Genomic DNA, 19,107 nt, shown 5'->3' on the forward strand with positions numbered 1-19,107 from the left:
GTGGCAGATATACACCCAAAAGGGGTGCAAATGTTTTTTAGAGTGTACACGGTCTTAGGAACGGGGCCTACATTGCTGTGACACTCGCTCGCCGGGGTCGGCCGTAGCCATGACGGTATGGCGACGATGCAGCAACGACGATAGAGGGACGAAGAAGGAATGTCGCTGATGGAATGACGAGGGCCGTATGACGACGAGCGTATGGCGACAACGCAATACCGACGATGGCATGACAAAGGCGGCATAATCACGATTGACTGAATACTCCCCAATGCGAAATTTGGGCCCCGCTCTACACGTGAAAGAAGCATGCGTATCAATATTTTGTACTATGATCATATAGGTACATACACGGTTTATGGTAGGAAGAGGACGCTGTAAGTAGCGCGGCTGGCGCAGACAGTATGTCTCGTGCGGCACATTGCAAACGGAGCGAAGTGTGGTACTTCGTTAATCGGGAGATCGCGAGAGGAGGGCGCGATTCACAGCAGCCGCCGCAGACAGACATCAGCTCATGCAGTGCTTTGTGTCCACATATAGTATCGGAGGACGCGCTCACCGCATGCCTTATCGATGGCATTCTGTGAATGCTAATTGGGAGCTCTATAAAAACACGTTGCTAAGCTTAAAAACAAATATGTCCCTACAATAATTATTAAGTCTGACTCAAATAACCCATGGTTTAACAAACACTTGAAATCACTAATTAACTGGAAAAAACGCATCTACAGAACCGCCAAAAGTAAAAATAGTCCAGAAGCATGGGAGCGACACCGCCTCTGTGAGACTGAATATATTAAAGCAATAAATAAGGCCAAGGGCAAATTCTTCTCTGTTGACCTGATTACAATGCTTCGCTCAAACCCAAACAAATTCTGGCGTGTCATCTCCACGAAACAACAAACTAACGAAATAAATCTCGTTGACTCAGATGATGAATTAATAAGCCCTACTAATTCCGCAGCAGCCCTAAATGAGTTCTTCACGTCGGTATTTCACGTCCCTAATCCCTGCACTATGGAACCTTTACCTAGCTTCTCGGCAAAAACAATGCCTGAAGTGCAACTAAACCCGGATGGCATATCTAATCTAATTCGCTCTCTTAAAATATCATCCTCAGCTGGCTGCGACGGCATAAATACCAAATTACTTAAAAGTACTATAACTCTTTCTACAAAATTTTTGTACCTTATATTTAATCAATCTTTAAACACAGGAAACGTTCCCGACGATTGGAAAAAAGCGAAGGTAATTCCCATTTTTAAAGCAGGAAGGCGCGATAACCCTACTAATTACCGTCCGATCTCTCTAACCAGTGTCCCATCTAAGCTCCTTGAGCACATTATAGCATCTAACCTAATGGATTACTTAGAATCAATCATTTTTTTTACCCTTTACAACACGGTTTTCGTAAATGTTTGTCTTGCGAAACTCAACTTGCCGAATTTACCCACGACCTACTACTACACATGGACGATCACCTTCAAATAGATGCAATTTTTCTAGATTTTTCTAAGGCCTTTGACCGCGTGTCTCACAACCATCTCCTTGCAAAATTATCCTCTCTCGGTATCCGCCCCGAGATTATCAAATGGATTGAAAATTTTTTAACAGGACGCGTTCAGTTTACGTATGCTAACAATTTTCAGTCAACCCTTACCAGTGTAACTTCCGGGGTTCCCCAAGGCGCAGGTTTATCTCCCCTATTGTTTTTGATTTACATAAATGACCTTCCCACTAACATATCAACGAAGCTGCGGCTTTTCGCAGACGATTGCGTTCTTTATAACCCCCTTCATACATCTAACGACACAATCGCCCTACAACACGACCTTGATACTATCGCTTCTTGGTGCGAAAAATGGCACATGCCTCTCAACCTCACTAAATGCAAGGTAATATCTTTCACGCGCAAACATACCACCGTACGCCACACTTATCGCATTAACTCTGTTCCTATTGATCACACGTGTACTTACAAATATCTAGGAGTTCATATGACGCCATCACTTTCATGGGTGAAACATATCCAAACAATTCGCTGCGAAGCTTCACGCACACTAGGGTATTTGCGACGTAACTTAAAATCGGCATCGTCTGAAATAAAAAAAAACTAGCATATTTAACGTATGTGCGACCCAAACTTGAGTACGCATCATCTATCTGGCATCCCTCACAAGCTTATCTCGCCGATGACTTAGAAGCCGTACAAAACCGCGCTGCTCGCTTCATTACGTCACAATATTCTAGACATATCAGCGTAACCACCTTAAAACAAACTTTGTCTCTCCCATTGCTTGCTTCACGGCGCGTAACTTCTCGTCTTTGCCTTCTTCACACTTTCTTTTACTTCACCCATTCAGGACACGCCCTCTTAAAACGCCCGTTCAGAACATCATCCCGTTTATCTCATACTCACCCCTTGGCGGCGATAAAGTGCCGGACGACGGCGATGAGCAGCTCATTCTTCCCCCATGCCATAACACTTTGGAACGCACTCCCGGATGACATTGTTTCGTGCAGTGACCGCAAAACATTTCGCGAAAAACTAAACGATTTTGATAATGCCAACATAACCACATGAATACCACATCTATTTATTTATCGCCTTGTTGTTATTGTGTATATGTTCCGTCTTCTTCTTTTTTGAAATTTTCTTTTTATGTACCTATTACAACTAATGTGCACTTTATTATATAACTTTCTTATGAAGCTGTTCGACTTTGATGCACGCCCCCCCTTATGTAATGCCTTCGGGCCCTTAAGGTTGAATAAATGAAATGAAATGAAATGAAATTATCGATGAACAGACGACGGCATGAAACTCTGGCGCCATCTCACAGTGGCTGTCGCCTCAGAGTCTTTCCTGTGTGGCACTACGCTGTTCTCACGCTGTCGCCATATCCTCCTCCTCCACTTTCCTCCTCGTGCTCTCTTCACCATCGCAGTCTTTCATCCCCCCCTGCGCTCCACGTTCGGTTTCACCCTTCGCTGCGCTTGTACGCTCGGTTACGCCGAGGACGCCGACGCTCGACAAAGGTACGCGCGCCTAAGAGATGCGCTCTAAAAAAAATGACGTTGATGGAATCACTAAGACAGTATGAGAGCATGTAGGCAATGGAATAACATTTCTGAATTAATGACAATGGTACGACGATAGTGTGACGATGACGGAATGAAGAGTCAGGTGACTACTATTACTCTGGGAGCTGCTGAACGTTCAGCTGGGGCAGAGTGTGTCTGGTTGACTCTTTCTGGCTGTGAAACGTTTTGCTGCGTATGCGCGATCTCCTCCCCCCCCCCCACCCACTTTTTTCTTGCGCACATATTTGTGCTATCTTTCAATAAATCTATCAGTTGCGAGCAAGCGCCTTGTCCTCTTGTTTCTATCGTGTACTGTCTATCGTTGTGCTTAAAATATTGTCAAGATGAAAGTCAATCAACTAGCCCGACGGAACATTCTCTTGCATCATAGATACAGCCATGCTCTGTGTTGGTTGGTTGTTTCTTATGGTACATTCGACAAGTTCCTGCCCTATTCCAACTCAGTTTTCGGCGACGTACAGCCTTCTCAAAATTGGAGCCAGAGACACGGCCCTGGCTGAACGTTCAGCTGCTCCCAGAGTAATCGGACTTAGCACGTGACTGACATTCTGTCAGATCTTGGTCACAGTCCCAGCTCGAAGGTGAGAGCGCCTCCGAGGGCTCTGAGCTGGAGCACGGCGCCATGAATAAACGAACCAGGCGAATGTGTTCCGAGCGCTCGATATTTACCAGCCGAATGTAAACCGCACTGCGAGAGCGCTCCATAGCACTCGAAAGCGACCTGTCGAATGTGCCATTAGTGAAGTGGCGCAGTACACCCTACGGGATCGGTTATGAATCGCACAGTATAGGGTACAAGAACGTAAATAAAAAAAAAGTGATTGACAAAAATAGGATGAAAGGAAATGGATAGGCTGGAAATTTTTAAATGAGTGGCTAACTAACACGTACATTAATCGAAGAATGACTAAATGTTAGAGTAAAGAAAGTCCGTGTGTATTGACTGCCCGAGGAAGCAGCTCTGTTCATATTAAGAAATTAAGACTGTTGGCTCGCGCATATGATATCTATCTGTCTATAGTATACACTTACGTTGGCGGTGAATTAAGCTGCACACAAATGTTAATTCGGGATAGTAAAGAAAAGGACGAAAACAATTTCGCTCACAATATGCGCATATACTATTCCTGACAAGATTTTCACTTTACACAAATACAATAAATTCTGTCCGAATGAGAAAAAAGCTGTCTTTCAGCGCAAATAGCCAAGAATATATATATAATGCACGCCGCTGAATGGAAAATTAAGTCACTGAAATTAAGTCACTGAGTGTCAAATTTGGTCAAAAATAACAGAAGAGCTCCTCGAGAAATAAGCAAAGTTGTCTTCAAATAGAACTGGCTTAACGTTTTAGAAATAAACATATACTATAATTGTGACAGCAAGAAAAATGAAGCTAATGAAGAATGTTTTGTCAATGCGATGCCGTTTCGTGGCTGTAATTGTTGGGGAAAATTTTGTCCACCAATGCGCATCAACCACACGCATGTGAAAACTGATTTTTGTAACTGAGATCACGTTTTTATTAAAGTTAGCGTTAGTTTGTGTGTGTATGTGCGTGCGTGGGCTCACGCGAGTTTGTCTAGTTTTTGTTGCTCTAGAGGAAACTACCCAACTCGCTCAAATGTCACTTCTGATACCCAGCGTGTTTACAGTCGGTAGCTAACTGCTGCGGTGGCTTAGCGGCTATGGCGTTGCGCTGCTAAGCACGAGGTCGCGGGATCGAATCCCGGACGTGGCAGCCGCATTTCGATGGGGGCGTAATGCAAAAACGCCCGTGTCCCGTGCATATATCGGGCATCTTAATGATCCCTTGGCGGTGAAAATTAACCAGGAGTCCCCCACTACGGCATGCCTCTCACTCGGATCGGGGTTTTGGCATGTGAAACCCCACAATTCATTTCAGTCGGGCCCTCAAGTCTGTCGTCGACTTCAGGTACGGCAGAAACGCTCGTGCGACGGAGAAGCCAGGCTTCCAGGACCTTTCCTTCGGTAAAAGGCCGGCTGCCCAGTTTGGTCAAGAGAGGCTGTGTGGCATTGTTCGACGAACCGGGAACAATGACAGAGCAGGATCGACAGTCCCTACTACCCCCCTCCCCCTCGTCTGCATTGAGCGCACGTAAGGGCAAAAATAACGTCAGCTATAGCATGCGTCTGCGCGGCCCGCGTAGCTATAAGGAGAGCGAAACCGCATCTGTTGGCAGATAGAGCGCCAGTTCTCAGTAAATGTCGTCACTACAAAGGTGAAAAGAGCAACCAACGGCTTCAAAGTGCATTTAGTGTACGAAGGTCGGCTCTTTGTGAAATCGATTCTCACATTTAAATGGCTCGAAAACGCTGACGTTTTCAATGCCTAGGCCACTCGTATACGCAACGCATGCTTTAGGACAAACATTCTGTACTGGATGATAACGTTCTTGACAACCTTGCTTCTGAAGAACGAGAATTTTTCACGGATACTGGCAACTGCGTCTTCGATTGCCGAATGGTCCCTTGGTGTGCGCCAGGCAGCATCAGCTCAGCAGACAAGGTGATTATGACATATTGTGCACAAATCGTAGTTTTAGCGTACTTAGAATCATATTTTCAAATAATTATACGGGCATTTGCCTAATGTAGGCATATCACTAATGGTGAAATGCTTCACTGAAGTTCCCGAGTAAAGTAACAACGCCAGTTGAGGAAGAGAGAAGCACGCAAAAAAAGTTTTGAATGCCTCGTAAACAATGTATACATCTTACGAGTGCGCACAAGAACTCCCGAACACGCATTCCAGTATTCCAGCAAATAAAATTGCGCTCTCTCATGGGCTGCATAAGAGGCTTACAGAAAGACGGCTAAACTGCAAGCATGCAAATGCAAAAATGGCACAGAACATATCGAATAGCTAAAAAAGACAATCAAGCTTAGTTTTCCATCGTTTCAAGAGGAGCCGCGATTTCATTGCGCTATCGCGTTATCAGAATTTTAGCATTGTGTTCTACAGATTCAACGGTTTGTATCAGAACTCCAATATAGTTCTACGAGAACGGTTTTTACAGCAGTGACGGCCCGTGAAAGTCACTTTCTCGTCTGTAACGGGGAGGGAATTAATAAGTAGCAAGCAGAATCCTTTAATACAGCCACAGACACACGCTTAATTAGCCCTGGTGATGGAGATTGTCTGTTTAGCCTTGCGAATAACGACGGTATCTGGTCTTACTTTGAGTTTCGATACTGCTCATCGCCACAACCATAGCGATTGTACTCTAGCTGATATACGGCTGTCAAACCGAGGTTATTTTCTTAGGTGTGTGTGAAAACTTTTATTGAAATGAGGTCCGGACGCTCAAATTATTAAGCCAAGGCGGGCCGCTCCCACGTTGGCACTGTCAGGCCAAGCTTTCAGCGACATCATGGGCCCTCTGGACTGCCCTTAGTTGGTCTTGAAACAATGGGCTTTGAATCCATTTCTCCCACTGTGTACATTCTTCAACGAGGTTGGGGAGAGTCGCGGGACACCCCGCCAGCATATGTCTGATTCCAATGATGCCATTACAATCATTGCAGTCCATCTTAATCTCCCTCTCTGGATATACTTTATTAATGTTGTACGGTGTGGGATATGTACCCCTTTGCAATAAGCGCAGTGAGACTACCTGAGCCCTGTTCAGTTTTGAATGTGGCAATGGGAATTGTCTGCGTCTTAAATAGTAACGTTTGGTAACGTCATTGTATGTTATTAAATTATATCTAGATTCCTCCTAGTTATATCTAGATTCCTATCTAGATCCCCCCCCCCCCCCCCACGGGTGGGGCAGCAAACTGGACAAAGTATATAGTTAGTCTACCTAGCTAACTTTCCTTCGTTCCTTCTTTCTTTCCCCCCTCTCTCTCTATCTCTCTACCATTGCTTTGTTATGAGGCTGCCACTGACATTTATATCGTGTTCTGGCAGCATCGCCACGCGCGCTTATACGTCATTTGCAGTGAAGCGCGCCGCTGCGCGGAAGCTTATAATGCGTAAGCGTTCTAGGGCCACTTCTGTCGAAAATCTGTCCGTCCTCCCGTTGGCCTGTAACGCGTGACATGATGAACTCCATAGGTATACATGGGGTCGTATGGGGAATGCCTTATGTTATTACGTATGGCTACTGAGATTTATTATTATGATTATGATTAGCCCATTTAAAATTAATTACGATTATATTACTTATATCCCATCAAGATTAAAAGCAATAAAGACTAATTCATATTACATAACCCTAATTAGAATATATTATGACTATGTTAATTTCGCCCAATATGATTGATTCCGACTAATTAGGTGCACTGATTAGATAATTGCAAAAGGTCATCGTACTGCTTGCAGCACAGTGCGTCATCCTGGACACAGTAAGCCGCGGTGTGCGTAAATCGGCTGCACAATCAATCATTCGTTGAATGAGTGCGAGATGAGTGACTATAAATAATCCTTACGCGCTATCTGACATGTGCCACTAGGGAGTTGCTGCACTAATGCTTGTATTGCGAAAGACTGCAACTGCTCGTTTGCTTTCGTGAAGCAGTTTGACATTGATACGTTTACTTGTCCGCCTTTTTCGGGTGACTGCTTTCACCGTCTAACATTTTATCCCTCAGCGCAGGACGCGCCCGCATGTGTCGGAAGTTTCTCGAATGTTTCACCTGCTGTCTGTTGTCACCGAAGCTTGCGTAATCTGATTGCACGTGCGATGCGAATTGTGTAGAACTTTCTGGAAGACACGCGGGGACCAGCAGATACTCTGGAACCTTCGGCGACTCATGTATAAAAGCCGACGCGCTTGACCGGCAGATAAGATTTTCGATGATCGCCGACTGTGTTCGACGCCGTCGCTGTTCTTTGACTGTATACCCTGTCTTTGAGGGCACAGGTTCGCCAAATAAAACGCTAGTTTCGTCATTCCCAGCTTTTCTGCTGTCTTCATCGTCACTACTACATGACAATATTTAGTAAAACTTGTAGCAAATGTGGGCGCGTCACACCTTTGAGACATATCCGGGCGGGCTGCGAACAGCGCTGCAGTTGACTCACATGAAGTCTCGTTTGCGCAACGGTCTTTCGACGCAGCTGTACGTCAAACGCAACGTAAGCACAATGAACGTCATTTTGCAGCAGGATATACACTTACGATAATAAAATGACTTGCTAGACCTTATATCTCAAAAACTGCCTACAGAATTAGTCACATCCACATGGCCAGTGTCGATGACAGCAGCCTTTCGCTTCTTGTCGATGTAGTTCAGTTGCATAGTTCGACAGCATTATGGCTAGGTACTTTCAGGTAAGACACGTCAGCATATCCGGGGGACATCTTTAAATTATGAAAAATAAGGATTGGCGCGTATCTGGCTTCTCCCCGCTGAAGACGTCTGAATGATTACATGTCGCAGATTCCGAGCCACAGAACACAAAGCGGAGCTTCGTTTTCCCTTAAACGTCGTTATTTTCTTTACGTTCATGCCCGCAACAAAATGCAGTTTGCGCTGTCGTAGGTCACTGCACTTAAATGTTCTACCATGTCTAATGTTTCAGATCTTACCGCAATCTAGCTGCGTCTAAGTATACTGTGTATGCTCTTAAGAAAGTAAGCACAGTAAGTAATGTGTCGCGATTTTACCTAATATTCTTTTTACACATGTGAAACAGTTGAAACCTTTTTTTCACATCTGAAATACTTTTCAGATTTTTAGATTTTATTTCAGTTTCAAATGTATAAAAATGGCGATTTTCGCATATTATTGTTTCGCGCCTTGATTTCTAAAGACGATATAAGGTGCTTAAGCTAAAACGTTTTGCAAAAGTTAGTGTAGTAAGATTGTACTATTATTTGTAAGCCTTTCATTACCGAAATTTTCTCGATATTCTAGTTTGTTACGCATAAAAAGGACATTTAAAAACAAATGGGAGACACCAACTTTTCTTGCATTTCATTATAGAACGCAAAAATAAAAGCGCAAGATATATTCTGCTATCCCGTAGAAACACAAGGCATTATTTATGCACTTGTAAAATTGTCCCTCGTAAAACATTCCGCTGTTTACAGTAAAGTTAGTGCGTTAATTGCAGTATATTGCTCATCATCGCCATCATCATCAGTTCTAAATGACAAAGAAATAGTACTTTTGATTTCTGAACCAAATGAGTTACCGTAGAAGCAAGGGTTACCGAACAAAAGGTTACCGCAGTGCCATAGAAACCAACGTTACTAGATTTGATAGAAACTGTGAAAGTATTTACAAATATGTTAGCAAATATATGACATCAAAATGTGTATCACCCACCGACGCAGAGTACATGTCTATAGAGCACAGACCAGAAGGCAAGAAAATATTTATTTAGGCCAGAAGGTGTACGGCAAGGAGTTGCTCATTCTACAAGCGCGCAAATACGCGGCACGGGCAAATTCGCTAACGAGTCATGAAGTACGTATAAAAGCGAGTTGACGCGCCAGAGCGTTCGTGACCGTCAGTGCTTCATTCCAAGAAAAGCATGCGGTCTTTGGCACTCATCTTGTACCCGAAAAATAATCGTCATCTCGTCAGCGTGCCCTTTCAAAGCAAACAGATGTCTCTTTTGCCCGTTTTCGCGGTTGGCTGTCGGACTCTCCATACCGAGTTACCGATGAAAAGGGCATGCGTTCTCGCGCGTCGCTCTTGATCTTTTTGACGTCGGAAGGTTTAGATGTTTACACTTTTTCGATGCTGCAGTGGAGCGACAGCCCCTCTCTTCTCTTATCGTCCTGTTCTATATACGTGGCCGCTGCGGTAAAGTGCTACCGCGGGAAAGTATACGGATGACAGTCGCGTTGCACGCCATCTCCCTCTGAGGAGGGCTGGAACCAGCTGTTGACAAGAGCAGACAAGAAAACACAACTGGCACTCGTCTCATGGGCCCAAAGACGTCGCCCCCACCTGGGAGCCACACTAGGCCTACCGGCCTTAACTTGCAACCCTGCACTGGCAAATAAAGTTCTCTCTCTCTCTCTCTCTCTCACACACGCCGGTGATCGCGCCGTTGGAGATGAACACACATGTGAAAAAAAGTCTTATTTGTAAAGACACGAACGATTCGCTACTGATGTGCTGATCAACGGCTATATTCTGCGGAATGACCGAATGAAACAACAAGCGTTAGCTAAATACCCTCGCTCTATATAACAAATATATGTCATTAAGCACGCCATTCTTTTCATATCAAGCGAATAGCTTTCCAGAAGCGTTCGGCTATTCGCTTATATTCATAATTGTTGTCGGTGGTATCTGCTTTTGTTTATTTGTTTGTTTGTTTGTTTTTGTTTAGCGCTCCGCGCGCGCCTTCCGGTACTTCCAGGTTACGAACGGCACGCGCGCTGTCAAAGCGACATAGCATTCTTGACAGGAAAGTATAACGAGCGCGGAGTTTTCATGTGAACTTTAACTTGAGACATGCTTTCCCGCATCTTGTCACAATAATACAGTTCCAATTTTACAGCGTTCGTATTGCTACGGCACAATATGTGCGATCACGAAAGGCCAGCAGTGTGAAGACGACGACGACGATTTAGAAGCTAGCGCGGGCTGTTGCCTCTTGGCCAAGCGCAGCGTATTTTCCTTGTAAATATATTTGTACATAGCTTGTCGTCTGCGTCTTCCTACGTAACATATTTGGTGGAGGTGGACGTTCCCTGTACCTCGTCACGGAGCTTCGCAGTGGACGGTACGTCGAGCCTACCTTCATGGCTCCCGGCGACGCCAACCCGACTCCACCGGCTCCGACACCTGCTGCCACTTCGACGACCTACATCACCCTCTCCGCTCCCCGTGATCCTGGCGTATTCTCGGCAAAAGATGGGGAAGACGTCGAAGACTGGATCAGCCTTTACGAACACGTCAGCCGCAATAACCGGTGGGACCCAACTATTATGCTCGCCAACGTCGTCTTTTACCTCGGTGGCACACCTCGAGTTTGGTATCGGACGCACGAAGATGAGCTGACCAGTTGGGATTCGCTTAAGCAAAAGCTTCGAGACTTGTTCGGCAACCCCTACGGTCACCAACTTGCCGCGCAGAAGGCGCTTTCCGGTCGTGTGCAGACGTCAACGGAGCCCTACGTCACGTACATTCAGGACGTCTTGGCTCTGTGCCGCAAAGTTGACTCCCACATGACTGAGTCAGACAAGGTTTCCCACATCCTCAAAGGCATTGCCGATGACGCCTTCAACTTGCTCGTTTGCAACAACGTAGCCACGGTGGATGCTGTTATAAAAGAGTGCCGCCGCCTGGAACTCGCCAAAAGCCGACGTATTGACCAGCAGTTTGCCCGTCTGCCCAACACCCCAGCAACATCTTCCTGTGCCGACGCTCCTCGTCCCAACAACACTGCCGATGTTACCAGGATCGTCCGGCGTGAGATCGAGGCCGCCTATCCGGCTGCCTTCGACTCCAGTCCCACCACCACATCTGCAGTCACGGTCTCACTGATCCAGGCAGTTGTCCGCCAGGAGTTTGAAAACATGGGTCTTCACACCATCTGCGCGGCCCATCGCCCTGATACCCGCCCGGCTTCTTCGATTTCGCCCCGTCCCGCATCTTCTTACCCACCACGTTTCCGCAACCCATCTGAATGGCGCACTGCAGACGACAAGCTATGTACAAATATATTTACAAGGAAAATACGCTGGACGTTTTTCGGCGCGCCGGTCTGCAACTCAACGCATCGAAGTGCCAATTCGGCCGTCGCCAGATTACCGTCCTTGGACATCTTGTTGGCGCGAACGGAGTGCAACCGGACCCAGGCAAGATCCATGTTGTTGCGCACTTCCCTGTTCCGAAGTGTGTCAAGGATGTGCGCAGCTTCATCGGCCTTTGTTCGTACTTCCGCCGTTTCGTGAGGAATTTCGCCGCCATAGCACGACCACTAACCAACCTTTTGAAAAAGACGCTCCTTTCCAGTGGGGCGATAACGAGGCCTCTGCATTCTTTCATCTAATCGACATTCTCACAACGCCCCCCGTTCTGGCCCACTTCGATCCTTCTGCGCCTACCGAAGTCCGTACTGATGCCAGCGGTCACGGAATTGGCGCAGCACTGGCACAACGCCAGCGTGGCCACGACCGTGTTATCGCTTACGCCAGCAGGCTCCTCTCGCCCGCGGAGCGCAACTATTCCATCACTGAGCGTGAGTGTCTGGCCCTAGTTTGGGCGGTTGCGAAGTTCCGCGCTTACTTATATGGCCGACCCTTTTCCGTTATCACAGACCATCACGCGCTTTGTTGGTTATGCTCATTGAAAGACCCTTCAGGAAGGCTTGGTCGCTGGGCCTTACGCCTCCAAGAATATTCGTTCTCTGTCACCTACAAATCTGGCCGACTACACAAGGACGCTGACTGCCTGTCTCGCTACCCGGTACACGAGCCTGACGACGCCGACAGTAGTACCGCCGACGGCATTTTCTCTGTGTCTGCCTTCGCTAACATCGCCGATGAGCAGTACCGAGACCTATCGCTGCGAGTACTCATCGAGCGTCTGCGCTCTACACCTACCGACGCATCCGTTCGCCGATATGTCCTCCAGGGCGGCATTCTGTACCGAAGGAGCTTCCTCCCTGATGGCCCTGATCTTCTTCTTGTCGTGCCAAAACATCTACGACAGACTGTGCTCTTTGAGATGCATGACGCACCCACTGCAGGACATCTTGGGGTAACCCGCACGTACGACCGCGTCCGCCGCCGCTTCTATTGGCCTGGTCTCGCTCGCTCCGTTCGACGCTATGTTGCTGCCTGTGATCCCTGCCAGCGTCGGAAGACACCTCAGCTGCTACCTGCCGGTCATCTCCAGCCGATCACCGTCCCTGTGGAACCGTTCTTTCGTGTTGGATTAGACCTGCTCGGTCCCTTTCCCACGTCATCCTCTGGGAACAAATGGGTAGCCGTCGCGACTGATTACGCCACCCGATACGCTATCACTCGGGCTCTCCCTACCAGCTGCGCCACTGACGTCGCGGACTTTCTCTTGCGTGACATTATCTTGCTTCATGGCGCCCCGCGACAGCTGCTTACTGACCGTGGTCGAAACTTCCTCTCGAAAGTTATCGCTGACATTGTGCATTCCTGCTCCATTCAACACAAACTGACTACTTCATACCATCCTCAAACCAATGGCCTGACAGAGCGGTTAAACCGTAATCTTACCGATATGCTGGCCAAGTACGTTTCCAAGGACCACCACGACTGGGACATTGCCCTCCCTTACGTAACATTTGCGTACAATTCTTCCCGGCACGACACCGCCGGATTTTCTCCCTTTTATCTACTGTACGGTCGCGAACCTACCTTGCCCCTAGACACGGCACTTCCTCCTGCTGCGGTCTCAACAAGCGAGTATGCGCGACGCCATCGCCCTCGCCGACCATGCACGCCAGCTTGCCCGTGCTCGACTTACGGCCTCACAGACCACTCAGCAGTGTCAGTACAACGCCCGCCATCGTGACGTACAGTTTTCACCTGGTGCACTCGTGCTCCTGTGGTCGCCCTCTCGTCACGTCGGACTTTCCGAGAAGCTTCTTTCGCGATACACAGGGCCCTACCGCGTGCTGCGCCAGGTGACGCCTGTGACTTACGAAATTGCTCCTGTGGGCTCAAGCTCGTCCTCTCCTGTGGCATCTAGTGATGTCGTACACGTCAGTAGGCTCAAGGCCTACTACACTGCTTCCGAGTCCGATCTTTAGTCGCTCCGGGACGGCGCTTTTGCAGCCGGGGGTAGTGCTACGGCACAATATGTGCGATCACGAAAGGCCAGCAGTGTGAAGACGACGACGACGATTTAGAAGCTAGCGCGGGCTGTTGCCTCTTGGCCAAGCGCAGCGTATTTTCCTTGTAAATATATTTGTACATAGCTTGTCGTCTGCGTCTTCCTACGTAACAGTATTAACAAAAAGAAAAAAAAAGAGGAGGTTCGGTTGCTCTTTATTCCTTTCGTTGTTCATTTGATTTTCAAATCTCAGCGCATTTCGAACTGTTTATCTGCGGAAATGTGAATAATTGTTGAATGCCATTCAAAAAAAAAACATCCTAAGTTCAAGACAGCTGTTTAAAAGGTCGACATCTTTATCTACGAAAGAATGCTTATATCTGCTCATGAGTCTAAAGCAAGTGGCTCTTGAGGTATGTGCTGTGCTTCTGCTGTCTCATACGGGATATGAACATTCTCAGAAAAAGAATTCAGCGGGACCAAAGAGCAAGCGGAAAGGTGTGTATGTGTAGTGTGCGGGGACGTTGGTCTTCGGCAACGACAATTCGTGTTTTAAAGTGTGATCGCCCATTTCGTGGGGCATACATCCGTCTTGAAGCGAAGCTTTCGAGGACTCTTGCCCCTGGGTTTAGCGTTCGCCGTTTCTTCACCGCATATATTTGTGAATATACAGGGTATGTCCGAAAGGTAATGTCTTTGAGTCCACTCAAACATTTATTGATCAGATTAGTTCAACACATTAAAAGGTTTCATAATAGGCTCCTCCTGCACCGATACATTGCTTCCAGCGGGATTGCCAGGCGTCAAAGGCGTCACTGTAGGCCTCCTCCGGAATGTCCTCTGGAGCCTTGGTGCGAGCTTCGTTGACTTTGTCAACTCTCCCGAAATTATGTGCTTTCATGGGAGCGCGTTTCAAGCGCGGAAACAAAAAGAAATCTGGGGGAGCCACGTCAGGACTGTAGGGCTGCTGGGGAACCGTTGGCACCTTTGAATCGACCAGGAAGCGGGTCACGAGGAAAGGCAGTGTGGGCAGGCGCGTTGTCATGAAATTTGTTAATGTTAACTATCGAATATAATGAAATACTGACATTACGACGACAATTATCCTCACAGTTTGCGACTGCCTGACCGCGTAAACAAGGTAGACAAATTGCTTCTGTGTACTCTTCATATTTAAAAAGAAAACCCGGAAAGTCTAACTTTGAACACCCTGTATATTGAACCTGAACACGTAATGCCGGCTCATAGGTATCTCTGAATCATATAGACCTCTTAATGGAATAGTACATTATAACCAGCAGCTTCCTTGATGTCATCATCATCATCATCATCGTCATCATCATCATCTTCTTCTTCTTCTTCTTTTTCTTCTTCTTCTTCTTCTTCTTCTTCTTCGCCTTCTTCTTCTTCTTCAGCCTATATTTATGTCCCCTGTAGGACGAAGGCCTCTCCGTGCGATCTCTAATTACCCATGAATGAATGAATGAACTTTATTCCCCTTTTAAGAAAGGGGAGGAGCCGGGGGGGAGAGAGGGAGGTCTAAGTAGTCCAGTGCCAGCAGGCGTCCGTCACCACATTATGTGGCTAGAAGTCCGTCTACCAGTCGTGGTAGGCCTCCGCTACCTCCTCAGCCCACCTCAGGACTCGGTCCTACATGTAGGGTGGGATCGGAGCTGCGCAGGGCAGTCTCCCACAGCTCCTCGCTACTAATTAATGGTTTGAGCTCGCGGGGGGGAGTTTTGATGGGGCATTGCCACATGATATGGGAGAGATCTGCTATGGGGACAGGGCAAAAGCGACACTTTGGTGTCGGGTATGTGGCGGGAAAGAATAAGTGCAAAGTGCGCGGGGTAAGAAAAGTGCGAGTTTGTAGTTGTCGCCACAGTATTTCTCTTTGGCGCGTTCTAGACACAGAGAGAGGTGGATACAATAGGCGTTGGTTTCTGTAATGTGTGCAAATTTCATGGAATGTGACGAGTGTGTCTTTATTGGTGTGTTGTTGGGAGTCATTGGGTTTTAGAGTTAGGCCCATATTTGCGGCCACTCGGTCCGTGAATCCTCGAGCAGCGGCATGTGCCATTTCGTTGCCATGGAGTCCTTGATGTGCTGGAGCCCATACGAGAGCGATGTCCTTTTCTGGTGGGTGAGCTACAAGCAGAGAGTGCGCGAGGTTGTTAATGTAGCCGCTACTGAAGTTCCGGATAGCAGTCTTAGAGTCACTAATAATGACGTCGCAATCGGGTAGCCCCGATGCAAGTGCAATGGCGGCCTCTTCCGCGTCACCCGCTGAGGTGGTCTTGACTGATGCTGAACAAACAGTGTTGCCCTGGTTGTCTACGACCGCTACAGCATAACGATGGTTAGGGGTGTAGGCTGCAGCGTCCACATAGTACACTCCTTCAGCCTGTCCATAGCTGCGTTGTAGCGCCTTGGCTCGATGTTTGCGGCGTTTGACGTGAAATTCGGGGTGCATGTTTCTGGGTAGGGGCTGGATGTGGTATTGGCCATGTATGTTCGGAGGAAGTTGTTGTCGCCTGCTCTCGTTGAATGGTGGAGCACGATGAAGTTGTCTCAGGATCTCACGCCCAGCTTCAGTTGTGGTGAGTCTATGGTATTGTGATGATAGATGGGCTTCGGTTAATTCTTGAAGGGTATTTAGTGTGGCGGTGGCCATCACCCTTTGTGTGGATGCTCTAATTGGCACACCAAGAGCGACTTTGTGTATCTTGCGAATCAAGCAATTCACAGTATCCTCTTCCTGCCTAGAGAGTGAGAGATACGGTAGTGCGAAGGTGATTTTGCTTAAGACAAAAGCCTTGATTAGCTGAATTAGTTCCTTCTCTCGAAGCCCTCCGTGTTTGTTGGAGATCCTCCCTATCAGGCGGAGCGTATTATCTACCGTTGTTTGTAGTGTTTGCAAGGTATGCTGATTTGCTCGGTTGCATTGGAGGTGTAATCCTAGGACCCTTATCCTATCTACTTGGGGTATAGGGTGCCCTTCAATCGTGAGTTGGATATTCGGGGGTGAACTCCTGAAGCGTCTTGTGGGGCGTAGAAGGAGAAGCTGTGATTTGGTGGGGGAGCACCTGAGATTCAACTCGTGACCCACTTGCTCGACCTGATCAATTGCGGCTTGGAGGGTGTCTTGGATGTGCCCGTCAGAACCTCCGGTCATCCACAGCGTAATATCATCCGCGTACAGTGTGAATCGGAGGTCAGGAATCTTCTTGAGAGTGAAAGCTAAAGGCCGCATAGCCAAATTGAAGAGGAGGGGAGAAAGTACTGCCCCTTGGGGCGTGCCAGTGCTTCCTAAACTTATTTGGCCAGATTGTTCGCTGCCTAATTGTAGCGTCGCAGTGCGCTTCGTGAGGAAGCTGCGTATATAGCTGTAGATTCGCTCCCCGCAGTTTATACTGCTAAGTTCGCGTAGTATGGCCAAGTGGGACACGTTGTTGAAGGCGCCTTTGAGGTCGAGGCCGAGCAACGCTTGTGTGTCACGTGCGTCGCTCGGTTCGATAATGTCTTCTTTGAGCCTTAACATGACATCCTGACAAGAAAGAGATTTGCGGAAGCCTGTCATTTCCGAAGGGAACAAGTGATTATGTTCGATGTATTTGGAGAGGCGTAGGTGGATTACGTGCTCCAAGATCTTCCCTATGCATGAAGTCAGAGAAATTGGACGGAAGTTATCAACGTGAATTGGCTTATTCGGCTTTGGAATGAAGATCACTTTGGCTGCTTTCCATTGTTGGGGTATCTCTCCCTCTTCGAGACAGTGGTTGTAATACTCGGTGAGTTTGCTTATGGATAGCTCATCGAGGTTTCGAAGCGTTTTATTAGTCACAGAGTCTGGGCCTGGTGCCGTGGTGGTTCGCACTTGGTTGAGGGCATGTCGAACCTCCGCTTCTGTGATGGGGCTGCAAAGCTCCTCATTGGGTTCACCAGCACCAACTTGCACCTGCGACTTTCCTAATTTCATCCCCCCATCTAGCCTTCTGCCGTCCTCGAATGCGCTTTCATTCTCTTGGCACCCACTCTGTAACCATAATGATCCACCAGTTATCTACCCTACGCATTACATGCCTGCCCAGCTCCATTTTTTCTCTCAATGTCTACTAGAATATCGTTTATCCCCGTTATCTATGTAATACACACCGCTCTTTTCCTGTCTCTTGACGTTACGCCTAACATGTTTCGTTCCATCGCTCTGAATTCTGTGCTTAACTTTTTCTCTAGCTTCTTCGCAAACCCGAAAGTTTCTGCCCGCTATGTTAGCACCGGCAGAATGCAATCATTGTAGACGTTCCTTTGCAACGACAGTGGTAAAGTCCCAGTCAGGATTCGGTAATGCCTGCCGTATGCAAACTATTTTTATTCTTCTGCAAATTTTCTTCTCACGATCAGGGTTTTTCGTGAGCAATTGAGCTAGATAAGCATACTCGTGCATAGACTCCAGAGGCTAACTGGTGATCCTGAATTCTTGTTCTCTTACCAGCTAGGCTATGGAAACTTACCTTTGTCTACCGCATATTAACCTTGAACCCTACTTTACAATTTCTCGGCTAAGATACTCAATCATTTGTTGCAGTTCACCCCCAGTGTTGTAAAGCAGGATAATGTCACCTGCAAACAGGAGGTTGTTGATATACTCGCCCCTGATCCTTACTCCTAAGCCTTCCCATTATAAAAGCTTGAATACTTCTAAACATGCAGTGACTAGCATTGCTGATTATAATGATGATAAATGGCCGGCTAAATAATCCGCGACTGCTTGGTCTTCTACTCCTCTAGAGTCAAGCAGGTGAAAGCACCCTCCACCTACATTAGAGCGCTTACGGTTGAACTTCCAAAATTCCGCCGGCTGGTCGGAGGCGCTCTTTTCTAAGAATGCAATATACGAGTTTTGAATCCGCTTATAGAGGCGTTTACAGAGAACCCGAATAATAATAATAATAATAACAATAATAATAATATTAATAATAATAATAATAATAATAATAATAATAATAATAATAATAATAATAATAAAGACATATATCCACGTTAATCCTAGAATTATAGAAACCATCCCGATGAAACTTCTAAAATGTAGCTTGTGTGTGGAGCTGGGCAGTCCACCTTGATCACTGCTTTTCAGTTAGCTTGTTGCAGTTAATTCTAAATAGATTCGGTTGATGAATGAGCATAGCTCATGCGCAGCGTCCCCCCCCCCCTCCCTTCGTGCCGGATGTCTACTGTTTGATGAGATCGAGA

The 19,107-nt window shown here is 47.1% G+C and overlaps 1 protein-coding gene across 4 annotated transcripts in view; it reads left to right on the plus strand.

The window, feature by feature from the left end:
• The first annotated feature begins 5,143 nt into the window (after positions 1–5,143).
• The window catches only part of LOC135905482 (snake venom 5'-nucleotidase-like), a 46,041-nt gene continuing 32,077 nt past the window's right edge, over positions 5,144–19,107 (plus strand). The window contains exon 1 of one of the 4 annotated variants that reach the window (XM_070536203.1): positions 5,144–5,224. In XM_070536203.1, coding sequence (XP_070392304.1) covers positions 5,164–5,224 — 61 coding nt within the window. In that variant the 5' untranslated portion in view covers positions 5,144–5,163. Of the gene's footprint in view, positions 5,225–5,361; positions 5,636–14,255; positions 14,353–14,491; positions 14,529–19,107 lie in introns of those variants that run through there. The other 3 variants (XM_070536207.1, XM_070536212.1, XM_070536222.1) reach the window with 3 other exon arrangements.

The sequence above is a fragment of the Dermacentor albipictus genome, chromosome 1 (assembly GCF_038994185.2).
Source record: "Dermacentor albipictus isolate Rhodes 1998 colony chromosome 1, USDA_Dalb.pri_finalv2, whole genome shotgun sequence".
Classification (NCBI taxonomy): Eukaryota; Metazoa; Arthropoda; class Arachnida; order Ixodida; family Ixodidae; genus Dermacentor; species Dermacentor albipictus.